Below are 13,456 nucleotides of genomic sequence, written 5' to 3' on the forward strand. Positions count from 1 at the left end.
ACGTTCACAATAGTAAAAATCCTCGATCACCTGCTCAATCGCTGTTCGATTACTTAAATCACTTACCAAAAGTGTTTTTCAAAAATTTTTGTAAACGATAGGTGTATTACATTATTTACATATTTTAAAATTCTTGCTAAATTGGCTGCTCATATTTTATCTAATAACTAGATTTTAGAAATTAAAGTCAATATGTAGTCTGACTTTCTGTATGCACAATTAAAAGAAAAGCTGATTTGAAACACAAATGGACGATTTATGGCACTTCAGTTTAACAACGTCGAGCAAAAACCAAACCTTTCTTCTCTGGCCATTCGCGACAGCCATTCTCCCTGTCAGCTTTTATTTGACAGGTAGGTATGACAATGGAGGAACGAAAGAATTTTCATTTGTATGAGTTCACAATGGCCTTGTGCAACCATATGGCAGTTAATCGAAATCAATGAAAATTTTCTTTTCACTTGACATTCTTCTTCAGGCGTTTTGGTTGAATTTCTTTTTTTCACCTTGGTTTTTCACAGTGATTTTTTTTTTAATATTTTAGCACTATAGATCGTTTAGCGCGACTTTTTGCTAAAGGTTTTTTTAAAGCTCTTAGTATGCGGCCTACATAAGTTTTGGGAATGGCAAATCTCTCGTCTTGTAATCCTCAAATTTAAACCAGAAAAAGCATGGTACCTCCCGAACGTATAATTTTGGGGTAATTTCCGAAACGATTTTGAGATCATATCTACCGATAATTTTGGAATCATTTCGAGACTCCTTTTGAGTAATACTAAGATCATTCTGGGAGTATTTTGAGGTTATTTTTTGAGATTATTTTGGGAATGTGCCCCAATTTCGGATTTATTAGCATGAACATTTCGGATGATTCGTACGACTATTTGGCTTCGGAAGAAAAAAGTTGATTAGAGTTTAACCTTGCCATTTTGCTCGATTAGATACAACTGTGCTGCTAATCTCAGTTTAAGCGGCTTAAGTGGCAGGGTGATAGTCCAGTCAACTTTAATTGAGTTCAAACCCAATCAAGCCATTTTGTCAACATTCCCAGCTACATTTGCAGCACACACTGTGCCCAATAACTTGCCCCAGGAGCTCATATTTACAAAATTTATTATCAGATAAAAACAAGACAACTTTTATCTTATTTTAAGTGCTCCTCCAGCCATACTCCGATATTCTGCTTATTATTAGCGAGCCATACAATATTATTCTTTACATTCTCCAAGGCGCTTACACGTGCAGCGGCACCAGCACCCGCTTCTGGATACTTAATGAAAAATTGTACCATTTCCTCATATTTTGTTTGTGCGCTAAAGCGACCAGTTATCGAAGGAATCATATTTCCCAAATAACGTTCATTCAAGCCAAAACGATCAACTAAATCTAGCCAATGCTCACGCACATAATCCCATACAATAGACTCACCAACGGGATTGGAGGAAATGTAAGTCAAACATGTGAAATAATCTTGACTACGTACATTACTTTCATCCCAAGCAAGATTAATGAAACTAAAAGATAAACCGTAAATACAAGTTAAAAGGAATGCGAAAAAAACATAATGAGTAGACGCACTTGCTCAATATCCATGGGACTTGTATTGCAGCAAGACCAACCATCAATTTCCTTTTTTCGCTGGCATCCGTTTCGCTAAGATATAGTTGCCACATAGTTTGCCAAGTTTTCTCATTGCCAGCACTTTGTATGCCATAATTGTAAATCGTTGAACGTATGTCTGGATTTGGACGTTGAGTTGTATTACTTAGCCAGGCGTTGAAACGTTGCGCCGCTTCTGTTAGACAATCCTCTAGACCGAGAGAGCAAGCCGCTGATAATATTGTGACCCGCAAGTGGCTAGGAAGATAAGTTATAGATTGAATAAAGTGCCCAACGCCTACTTTGTGTTATGTCGCTACCCACTTTTGTAAATGATCCGCATCCACGTTCCAGGCAACACTTTTATATATGGGTTCAATTAGCTCGAGCGCATATTTTGTATAGTTTCCATAAATATCGGTGTATATAAACTTGTCCTTAAGAGATGTAAGTTTTGAAGATGCTACAGTCCATGGCACATATTCTGTTTCTTTGGCTAAATACTCTATAATGTCGAACGCAATGTCGTAGGATAACTGGGTCGCGTCTGCAAGTGAGAAAACGTCGTTCAGGAGGCCAGCACGGTCGCTTACTGAGAATTTCTAAATAAAAAGAGAACCGCAGATTTTTACTAAATTTGTAGACGGAAAGAACACCAAGGCTACTCGGGACGGGACAAATATTCCATCTCTTCCTTTTTAATCATGGTTTAGTGCATAAAGTTACCTTGAACCAAATAAAACTCATATCATATTAAAGGAACTTCAGAAAATACAAAACAAAACGACAATTATAAAAGTGATTTTTATAATAAATTCCTGTGACGGTTACGGTACTGGTGCTATGATTTCCTCACCTGAAGATTGCCGGATTGTTATTGCAGCTCACATTTTGACGCACTCTTCCTTCAATTACTTTGGGTTCCATCTTCCACAACCCTTTTTAGTAACCACCGGAAAGTTTTTTGATAACTTTTCCTTAGGTGTGTTTATTGCTTTGAGCATAAAAGGTCGGTAGTCCCACCCAGAAAAGTTGACACAAAAACAAGTTTGCTGGGACACGAGCAAGGATGGCTAACACTATGTCTATAACAACTTCGATTCCCATTCGAACATATGGAGGCGGGGGTGGCGAGAAAAACAGCTTCAAATGATGAGCTTCCTTGGTCTCCCAACAGGGGCTGCCGCCCTGAGATAAGCAGCCATGGCAAAGGTAGTCCGTCAACACCGACACTAGCATTTGACAGGCCCCGCTACTGGTACGGTCTCCGTCGCCCAATTTCCACTGTTGCCTACATTAATGTTTTGCCGTCATTTCTAACATAACGCCATTCCACTTTTGTCCAACTGCAGCCACCCGCCGGCAAACAGTCTCCCAGCTGTTGTCATGCCGATACTTCTCGCTTATAACTGCTACTTTTGGCAACCTCCAGTTGTTTAGGCACTCGTCTTTCAAACTGCTACCGATTATCCATCCGCAGAAGTAATTTCCTACACCATCCGCTTTACTCCGTATGTGTATTCGAGGCTTACACTGTAATATTGTATTATTTTTCAGTAAAGTGGGACCTCTACTTGACCCTCTATTAACTGAGTGCTACTTCTGCCTTTAGTTTTTCATCACTTTATTTGTTGAAGCTCAGAACTACAGGCAGAGTGACTTACATTTTTGAAGGCACGTTCTAGCGATCTTCTGTCAAAGGTAAAAGAAATCGATCCCCTACTTAAACTCACACCAAGCATAAAAGAACTCAGCCAGTCACACTTTAACTTGATGGTGATATTTGGCTCAGCTACATATAACTCGCGGCGGAGTAATATTACTAATCAGAATGATAGGGAGAGGAACGTTAGATTGCGAAGATCAAAGTTCAAGCTTAAAGGAAAAGCGGGCGTCTAACGATAATGTCGGTGGATTGTGTCAATGTTTCCGGTATAATCGGAGAACGGTGAATCGCGCTGAATATCACATCCCACTAGTGAAACGGACTGACGGTGAACCGTTTGACAGATACCCAAAATTTTCAGTGTATTGGTAAAGTGTGAGCGGATGGCTGTTGCCAAAACTAACCTGTGTAATGGTATGGCTATGAATTAATTGACCGATTTCCAAAATTATCGGTAGATTGGTGATCATTTGGATCCTGTTCGACAGGTAAAACAAGTTGATTGTGAATACTGGGATGATAAATGAAGAACTTTTGACTGATGGGTGTTTAAAGGTGAATGGTGGATGGTCGGCCGATGGATGTTGAAGCAATGAGTCGTGGTAAAGTTACAAGTAGGCGTTGAGCCATGAAACTGACGAACTTTGAACCGGCGGAGGATTTTGTGATTAACGGCAAATATTGAATACTGAATCGGTTATTAGTGGCCCACCTAAAAGTTACCAATAAATCTACAACGGCAGAGCTGGTTTGATGAGGACTTGTGTGTGATGAAAAGTGAACAATGGAGAGTCATCCGGTGGACAGTAAAATGGCGAGTTGTTTGTGCCAACATTACCCGTGGAGGCACATCTATGCCCGATATTCCGATGTCCAAATAACAGGTGAGCCGATTTCCAAATTATCGGGGGATCGGGGACCGATGTATCGATATCCAACAACTTGTGGATATTGAAAAGAAACACACGTTTATTCGGTTGTGTGGTTCCGGGGGTACGGCGGATGTACCAATATCTTAGAGATGATCGTATACGAATCGCATTTTGTACCGAAAACGAAAACCGCCCTTCTCAATCTGTTTGTAAGCTACGTATATTTGTTCTCATGTGAATAAATTATAACAAACTATTTGAGAATCTTACGCTCTTACAGTGTAGGTGAATGAAATACATGCAAGTATTCGCACACTTTGTGTGTGTGCTTTTAGTCTTCTTCCGAGCACTTTTACAGTGCAGACACTACTGAAGCAGTCAAGTGGTGTGATTGGTTTTGACGCTAATGAAAAAGGCACATATCGACTAGTGAGTGGGAGCCGCTTCGAAAACGTTCTATCTCAGAAAACTTTTGAATAGCGCCCTATTTCAGAACTCGATTGAATAACGCTATACTCTGACCGCAGACTTAATTTCATGTGTATAACATTAAGCGGCTTTAGCTCGGAGAGCTAAAAATAAAGTTCTTACATTTGGGTCGGTTTTAAGTTGATGGGACAACTTGTTCCATAAAGCTTCAGGATAGTTGACACGATAATAACCAATTTGATCATAATTGAACTTAATCCATTCCGATGTCGAAGAAAGGTTAATTAACACTAAATAAAAAGAAGGATAGATAAATATTAATTCTAATACATCTAAAAGATAATTTAGTATTAAAATTTAATACTACAATGTATGACTTACGCTCTTTCTGATTGTAGTAGAAGAATTCTCTTACAACATCATTTGAGTCGCTAGTTTTGTATGTAATTGGAATAGACCAAGTATAGCTACAAATTTAAAAGCAGAACAGATAAAAAATTTAACGAAACAAACAAAGAGAAAACTTAATACGACATCATATCTACTCACTTATAACGTGAATTATCATATACGCCATTATAGTCATCAGGGTTGGTAAAGAAACGTCGCTGAGTTAGCTTAAATTGTGTATTACTTACTTGCTCAACCTCGACTACAGGCAAACCCATCTGTTCTGTCCACGTATTCATAATCGCTTTAACCTCAAAACCCAAATTCAATTTATCGATCTCAGTTAAAAAGTTATCGGTTACAGCATTTTTAAATTTATACGTATTTAAGTAATTCGTAACAGCTTGCTGGAAATTTTTCTCACCAATAAAATCCTCCAACATTCTTATTATGGATGAACCCTTCGAATAGGTGATGGTATCGAAAATTTCAGTAATTTGATCAGGATTGGCTACAGTCTGTATGATGGGATGTGCGCCGAGTGTAGAGTCCAAAGTGAGTACGTCTTGTAATGTGGATATAACGAATTGATCGCGCTGATGTGAGTAAGCGAGAAATCAAAAAAATTCAAGAAAAAAGCTAATTAATATTAGCGTATATGTGTGGCATTTTATTAAAAGAATTAAAAGAAAAAAATTTAAACTGTGGCTTTGTTGGCGGATCGTAGTGGTAGTAGTTTAGTCATTGACTAACGAGCAACGAGGCAAAATATATGAACGGATATTTGTCAAACACAAAAAGCAATTAGTAAATATGCTACACAAATATTATTTTATTGCTTGAGTCTAACAAAAAATTAAAACAAAATATATTGCTAACTTTAATTAATTAAACATGAGCGTTTGTTTGCAAAATATTTTTGTGAAGTGAGCGTCAATAATTATTTCTCTACCTACCTTCCTAACGACTTCTGGACTGAAGCAGAGATGCCTTTAAAGGGCCTGGCGAAATTGACATAGTCATAACCTAATAGTTATAACCACATTTTTACTTATCCATATTGGCATCTTTTTCTGGTGCCTTAACCTAAAATATGTGACAATTTCATAAGAAATAAGAAAATGTAAAAAATTACGTACAAATTCCACAAATAATTAGCCGCTTAGTCAAAACGTATCCAAAACAAAAAAAAGGTAGTAAATTTACCAAATTAAATATTTATAGGTTATGGATATGGAGAGAAACCAAAAACCCAACTTTGCCGAGGCTTTAAGACAGTGGTCGGCAAAAATTTAAATGTAAGCAATTTAAATGTGTAGCAAGAGCGAGAGCACAGACATCCCACCACGAAATTTAAGTTAAATGCTACTTGCATTTATTAAACACAGTTTTATCAAACTTTTTGGAAAATTTAATTTTTGATTTAAAAATAGTTTGAAATATTCCCATGTCCCTTAATTCATCAAGTTGAAGTGGGTTGGAAGTATAATCGATATTTTTACATGTAAATGCATATGAAACTTGGCTTGTCAAAGCAGCTTGACGCGACTAATAGCACAAAAATAATGCCGATCACTTCCTTAAAAAATCATATCTACGAAACTAATACGGGTGCCGTAACCAACTAAGTGCAGAATGTTTATAAAATATGTGGCTGATTTCAAAAAAAACATTCACTCATGTTAATTTTTTTACTATTTTACTAAGTTACTTTGTACATTCAATAGAAATTTTTTGCAGAGCAGAAGTTTAATTTTTATTTTTTGCTCAGAATATAACCTTTGTTCAAATTAAAAAAAAAAAACTCATACTGATTATCTAAAAAATCACCTTAAACATATTTAGACCATGAGTTAATTATTTAATTATATCTTAACAGTTGCGATTCCCCATCATAATATTTCTGACAAAGAATCTCAACATTTGTTCGACAGTGTTTATTCGTTGCTGCCTCGCTCATTGTAAACCCGCGTCATAGCTCCATTGAGCCAGACTTGCTTTACACCAGACGTCGGCGAATAGTGAAATAATTGTTCGCACTCAATTTACACGTATTCTTATTCTCTTCAGCTTAGCATTCGCTGAGCATTTGGCGCAGTAACATCGATTGTGTGCGTCGCTCGAAATGTTGACGAATGTTGTCCTTATGTATATTAGGAGTACATATTTGGTAAACAAAAATATGTATTAGAGGGTATATATTCTGCAAACAATGCATTTTAGGATAAACCATTATTTTACTGAGTAGAATTGGCACAATTGAAAGAAATAAATAAACGATTTTGTCTGTTTTTTTGCTAATAATCGCATGAAGGATGCATCTAATGGTGTGCGCGCTCTCACTAACACATATGCATTTTCATTTTGCCGACGACTGCTTTAAGCTGGAGACATTGGTGCTTTATCGGTAACCGTATCGGTAACCTTATAACAGCTGATTCGACCAACCTTATGAGAATCAATGCAATCGATTATTGGTGCCGCTAAGGCCGTAACCGTATCGTAGCCAACCAATTGGGTTTTGGTTTACCGTCGTAACGATAAACAGCTGATTACGTTAGGGATACGACTACAGCGATACGACAAACGGCACCAATGACTCCAGCTTTATGCGGCAGTTACTCACGAACGTACGTACCAAAAACGTGTCAGCTGACACGACCTATCTTATGAGTGTGCAATGTAAACGAAAACTCACCGACGTGCAACGCCCGTACGTACGTAGCCCGGAACCTAGAAATCAAAACAATTTTGCTTTTTTCCGTAAAAACGTGTCAGCTGATCGCTCTCTCACTAGACAGAGTTGCCTAGTAAACTTTTGTGCGCTAATTTTTGACCGTTTGCAGTTTTATGCAAAAACTCCTAATTAAAGTTTGAAAAATTGTGAAAATAATTCGAAATAATTATGTAAAAGTGCAGATTATAAATATGTAATCTAATTATATTTATTTAATATTAATTCCAGCCTTTTACAACATCAAAAATTAAATACGAAAAAAGTTGATGTTCCATAAACATGCATGCAAAATTGTCAATGGCAACATTGCTTATCTGTAAACAATACACACACAAATATGTTATGTACATGTACACAGACGCATACATTGATTCCTAGGGGCTTCAGGGTTCGGTCAAAAGTGTTTCGTACGACAAACGTCCGTACGTACGGCACACGTCGGTGGGTAATTGCCGCTTTACACATATTCTTAAGCCGTGGTTACTCACGAACGTACGTAGAAAAAACGTGTCAGCTGACACGACCTATCTTATGAGTGTGCAATGTAAACGAAAACTCACCGACATGCAACGCCCGTACGTACGTAGCCCGGAACGTAGAAATAAAAACAATTTTGATTTTTTCCATATGAACGTGTCAGCTGATCGCTCTCTCACTAGATAGAGTTGCCTAGTAAACTTTTGTGCGCTAATTTTTTACCGTTTGCAGTTTTATGCAAAAAACCTATTTAAAGTTTGAAAAGTTGTAAAAATAATTCGAAATAATTATGTAAGATTGTGCAGATTATATATATGTAATCTATTTATTTTTATTTAATATTAATTCCAGCCTTTTGCAACATCAAAAATTAAATTGGGAAAAGTTGATGTTTCCATAAGCATGCATGCAAAATGGACAATGGCAACAGTGCTTATCTGTAAACAATACACACACAAATATCTTATGTACATGTACACAGACGCACACATTGATTCGTACGGGCTTGAGGGTTCGGTCAAACGTGTTTCGTACGACCAACGTCCGTACGTACGGCACACGTCGGTGGGTAACTGCCGCATGATGCATGCATGCTTATGGATACATCAACTTTTTCCAATTTAATTTTTGATATTGTAAAAGGCCGGAATAAATATTAAATAAGCATAAATAGATTACATATTTATAATCTGCACTTTAACATAATTATTTCGAATTATTTTCACAATTTTTCAAACTTTAATTAGGTGTTTTTGCATAAAATTGCAAACGGTCAAAAATTAGCGCACAAAAGTTTACTAGGCAACTCTGTCTAGTGAGAGAGCGATCAGCTGACACGTTCTTACGGAAAAAATCAAAATTGTTTTGATTTCTAAGTTCCGGGCTACGTACGTACGGGCGTTGCACGTCGGTGAGTTTTCGTTTAGATTGCACACTCATAAGATAGGTCGTGTCAGCTGACACGTTTTTGGTACGTACGTTCGTGAGTAACTGCCGCATTACTCTCCATCGTTCAGTCGTTAGCGAGACAGCAACGAATAAACACAGTGATCCGCTGTCGAACAAACGTTAAGATTCGCTGTGAGAAATATTAAGGTGGGAAATTTAAGTGTGAGGACGATTATAAACTCTTGGTCTAAACATGTTTGGGGTGGGGTTTTAACTTTTTATTTTAACAAAAGTTGTGGCAGTTATATTTTGGACTCACTTTTTTCCAAGCAATAAAAGAATTTAACTTTTGCTGTGCAAAAAACTACTTTAGAATGTTAAAAATAGTCAAGAAATTAACATTTATATTTTTTTCTTTAAGTCAGCCACATATTTTTAAAACATTTTGCTCTTCTCTGGTTGCGGCGAACTAATAAGTTTCTGTGATATATTTGAAGCAAGTGATCGGCGCTTTAATTTTCCAGAAAATTAGATAAAACTGCTTTAATAAATTCACGTTGCCATTTAACCTTAATTTCCTGCTGGGATGCTAATGGTGTTGCTACTCTAATACACTTACATTTAAATTTTTGCCGACCACTGTTGTAAACCTATGCAACGGTCTCGCTAACGACTGAACGATGGAGAGTAAGAATATGTGTGAGGCAAGTCTGGCTCAAGCCTCAACATATATACATATAATAATTATTTTTTAAGTTTTTTATTTCACTGGGAAAATAACAGTTTTTTCCTTCGTTTGTTCGGAATGAAATAGATTTTTTGAGGTTTTTATTTCTCTCAAAGAATACATTTTATTTTTTAATTTCATATCTTCTTACTCAAAAATTTTGACTCACCATTTTCCATTCAGGAAACTTTGCATCCACACCTTTATATTCAATATAAGACGCAAAACCTTCATTAAGCCATAAATCGTTCCACCATTTCATAGTCACTATAAAAAAAGATAATGCAAGCACAATCTTAATTACGTGCACACTTATTTAAAATTTCTAGAGAATAAATATGTAGTTAAAAAATGCTTAAAAGGTACCTAATAAATTAACTTAAGGTGCATTTCTATATCCCTGCAGTCAAAAGCCAAAGTAGTCAGCAAACATTCATGCATACTTCAGTTGACAATGCTAGATATCGTCCAAATCAACGGGCACATAAACACAAGCATGACGAGTCAACACTCACCGTTACCTCAACAGAGGTCAAAGAAGTTATTGAAAAGGCCAAGTCTTCCGTATCAATAGTCCCAGACGGAAGACCTATACCGATGCTAAAACACCTTGGCGATGAGGGCATCAGTAGCCTAGGACACTTTTTCTACTTGTCGTTAAAAGCCTATGCCTTTCCAGAATAACAGAGAAAGACCGGAAACCCAGTAACATCAGTAAAGAAAACGTTTAAAGCCGTTATGATTCCCTCAATTAAATGAAATTGTTCGGTTATCCAGCCATAAGCATGACTTCCGTAAAGTACATATCACTACCACCATTCTGAGCTCCATTAACACTCACAACAGGACGGCGCTAGTGCAGCTTGTCCTGTTTTTACACAGTCAATCACTACTGGTTCGTTCCTTCTCCGTTAGATAGATAGATAATTTATTGAGGATTGCACTGCGATCTTTGGTCAGCACCTCATCCCATCCGACTTCCACGATGAACCCTAGCAGTTCTCTTGGCTTGAGGGATTTAATGTGGGAATGTTCTGGCCATGGTGAGCCCATACACTTAGCCCTGTATCTTCAGATTGCGTCACAGGATATGGTCCGCCGGCTCCGCTGATCGATCACAAAATTCGGCATGTGTTATTCCGTTACCTTTTAGGTTTTATATATATGTACGTATTTTTATCAAAATTGATAAATTTTAAAGTGATATATGTATGAATATTAACTTGGGTCGATTTGTATGGACGAAAGTTAACCAATATCGCGCCATCGATTTTTCGATAGGATTTGGGCTCAAGAAAAAAGTTCCACTACTAATACCCAAAAAAAATAATTTTCGAGCCTGCGAAAAAATAATGGCGAAAGGGTAAATTTTTTGACCAAAACACTCCCCAAAACCCAAAAAATATTTTTTTTTTTTTCAAAAAACTGTTGTAAAAATCAATGGCGCGATATCGGTTGATAAATCGACCCAGTCTAATATACATATACATATAACTTTAAAATTTATCACTTCAATACATTATACTTTGGAATAAATTTTAATAAAATACGTACATATATATGAAAACTAAAAAGTAACGGAATAACACACGAATGTGACGCAATCTCAAGACGCAGGGCTAAGTTTATGGGTTCACCATGGCCAGAACATTCCCAATTTAAATCCCTCAAGCCAAGAGAACTGCTAGGGTTCATCATGGAAGTTGGATGGGATGAGGTGCTGACCAAAGGTCGCAGTGCAATCCCCAATAAATTATCTATCTATCTAACGGAGAAGGAACGAACCAGTAGTGGTTGACTGTGTAAAAACAGGCCAAGCTGCACTAGCGCCGTCCTGTTATGAGCGTTAATGGAGTTCAGAATGGTGGTAGTGATATGCACTTTCCGGAAGTCATGCTTATGCCTGGATAACCGAACAATTTCATTTAATTGAGGGAATCATAACGGCTTTAAACGTTTTCGTTACTGACTAAAGGGATAATATCGGTAGATACTGGCTGGGTTCTGGTCTTTCTCTGTTATTCTGGAAACTGATGCCCTCATGGCCAAGGTGTTTTGGCATCGGTATAGGTCTTCCGTCTGGGACTATTGATATAGAAGACTTGGCCTTTTCAATAACTTCTTTAATCTCTGTTGATGTAACGGTGAGGGTTGACTCGTCATGCTTGTGTTTATGTGCCCGTTGTTTTGGACGATATCTAGCATTGTCAACTGAGGTATGCATTGAAAATTGGCTACAGAAAGCACTAGCGCATTTCCTCGAGCCGACAGACGAAATTCTAGTCAAACGAATTATTTAAATACTAACTAGTATGAATAACACCACAAAATTATAGTCAATGAACTATTCAAAAGCTGACTAGTATGAATAAACCCACAAAATTCTAGTCAATGAACTAGAATGTTTGCTGACTACTTTGGCTTTTGACTGCAGGGACATCGCTGTGTTAAAAATACCAGTTGCTAATATGGAAAAAAGACAAAACTCATACTAGTTGAGATTTTTGGCAAACTAGTATTCTTCTAGTATACAACTAGTTGGGTTGACTGCAGGGATACAACTCTGAAGGTACATATATGGGGTAAAGTATATCAACCGTTCCACTTAAAAAGCTTCATCGCTTCGATTTGAATGAAATTTGGTGAAATTTCTGCGCTATATAGTAGTGTTAATTTCGCTTAAGTTCGCTTCTAAATTTTGGATGGTTACGGAGATATAAGCGTCTGAATTCTCAATTTTTTTTGTGGAACCCTTTTTCTATAAATTATAAGTCGTGTAATTGGCTTTCTAAGAAGAAATGAATAAAACGGTTTCTAAAGTATTTTTTCCATTCTTTTCGAATATAAATATAAAAAATTTTTTAGAAAAATTGTAGTAAAAATTTTATAAAAATTTTTTTTTTTTTTTAATTATTTTCAAAGAGGAGAATTTTTCATATGCTTGATATTTTTCCTTTAAAATGATACCTATCTCATTTTGTCCCGCGAAAATTTCTTTAATATATTTTTATTTGAAACATATAGAGTTCCAGCTAAAATTCACCCATAAATTTTGTATTTTTTGTTTATTTTTTTTTTCAAGTTTTAACATTCTATGTATTTTTATACCTTTCATGAAAATGAAATGGTATATTAATTTCGTCACGAAACCCAAAATTGTAAGTCCTTAAAGGAAAATAGATAGACCCACCATTAAGTATACCGAAATAATCAGGTTTAAGAGCTGAGTTGATTTAGCCATGTCTGTCTGTCTGTTTGTATGCAAACTAGTCCCTCAATTTTTGAGATATCTGGATAGAATTTGGTGAGCAGGTGTATTTGGGTGTCCGATTAGACATTTGTCAGAACCAGCCGGATCGGACCACTATAGCATATATCCTCCATACAACCGATTTTTCAGAAAAAGAGGATTTTGGTCATATCTTACTCAATTTAACAGATTGAAGCTTCAAACTGCACCATATAATTTCGAATATTGCACATATTGTTGCCTGAAAAAATTGATGAGATCGGTCGTATATATAGTATATATCACCCACAACCGATTGTTCAGATAAGAAACTTTTCGTAATGACTGCCCTATTTTAAGAGCTAGAGGCTTGAAATTTCAATGAATGCTTACGTATATAGCATATATTGTTATCTGAAAAAATCATAAAGATCGGTGGTAT

At 36.6% G+C, this 13,456-nt stretch overlaps 1 protein-coding gene across 1 annotated transcript in view; it reads right to left on the reverse strand.

Moving 5' to 3' along the window:
• Positions 1-1,144: 1,144 nt before the first annotated feature.
• Positions 1,145-13,456, reverse strand: part of LOC137240508 (uncharacterized) — a 62,774-nt gene continuing 50,462 nt past the window's right edge. Inside the window, 7 exon segments of the mRNA XM_067766907.1 lie at positions 1,145-1,514; positions 1,579-1,857; positions 1,924-2,201; positions 4,729-4,856; positions 4,948-5,033; positions 5,116-5,552; positions 9,955-10,052. Coding sequence (XP_067623008.1) covers positions 1,145-1,514; positions 1,579-1,857; positions 1,924-2,201; positions 4,729-4,856; positions 4,948-5,033; positions 5,116-5,552; positions 9,955-10,052 — 1,676 coding nt within the window.

This window comes from Eurosta solidaginis, chromosome 1 (assembly GCF_040869045.1).
Source record: "Eurosta solidaginis isolate ZX-2024a chromosome 1, ASM4086904v1, whole genome shotgun sequence".
NCBI lineage: Eukaryota > Metazoa > Arthropoda > Insecta > Diptera > Tephritidae > Eurosta > Eurosta solidaginis.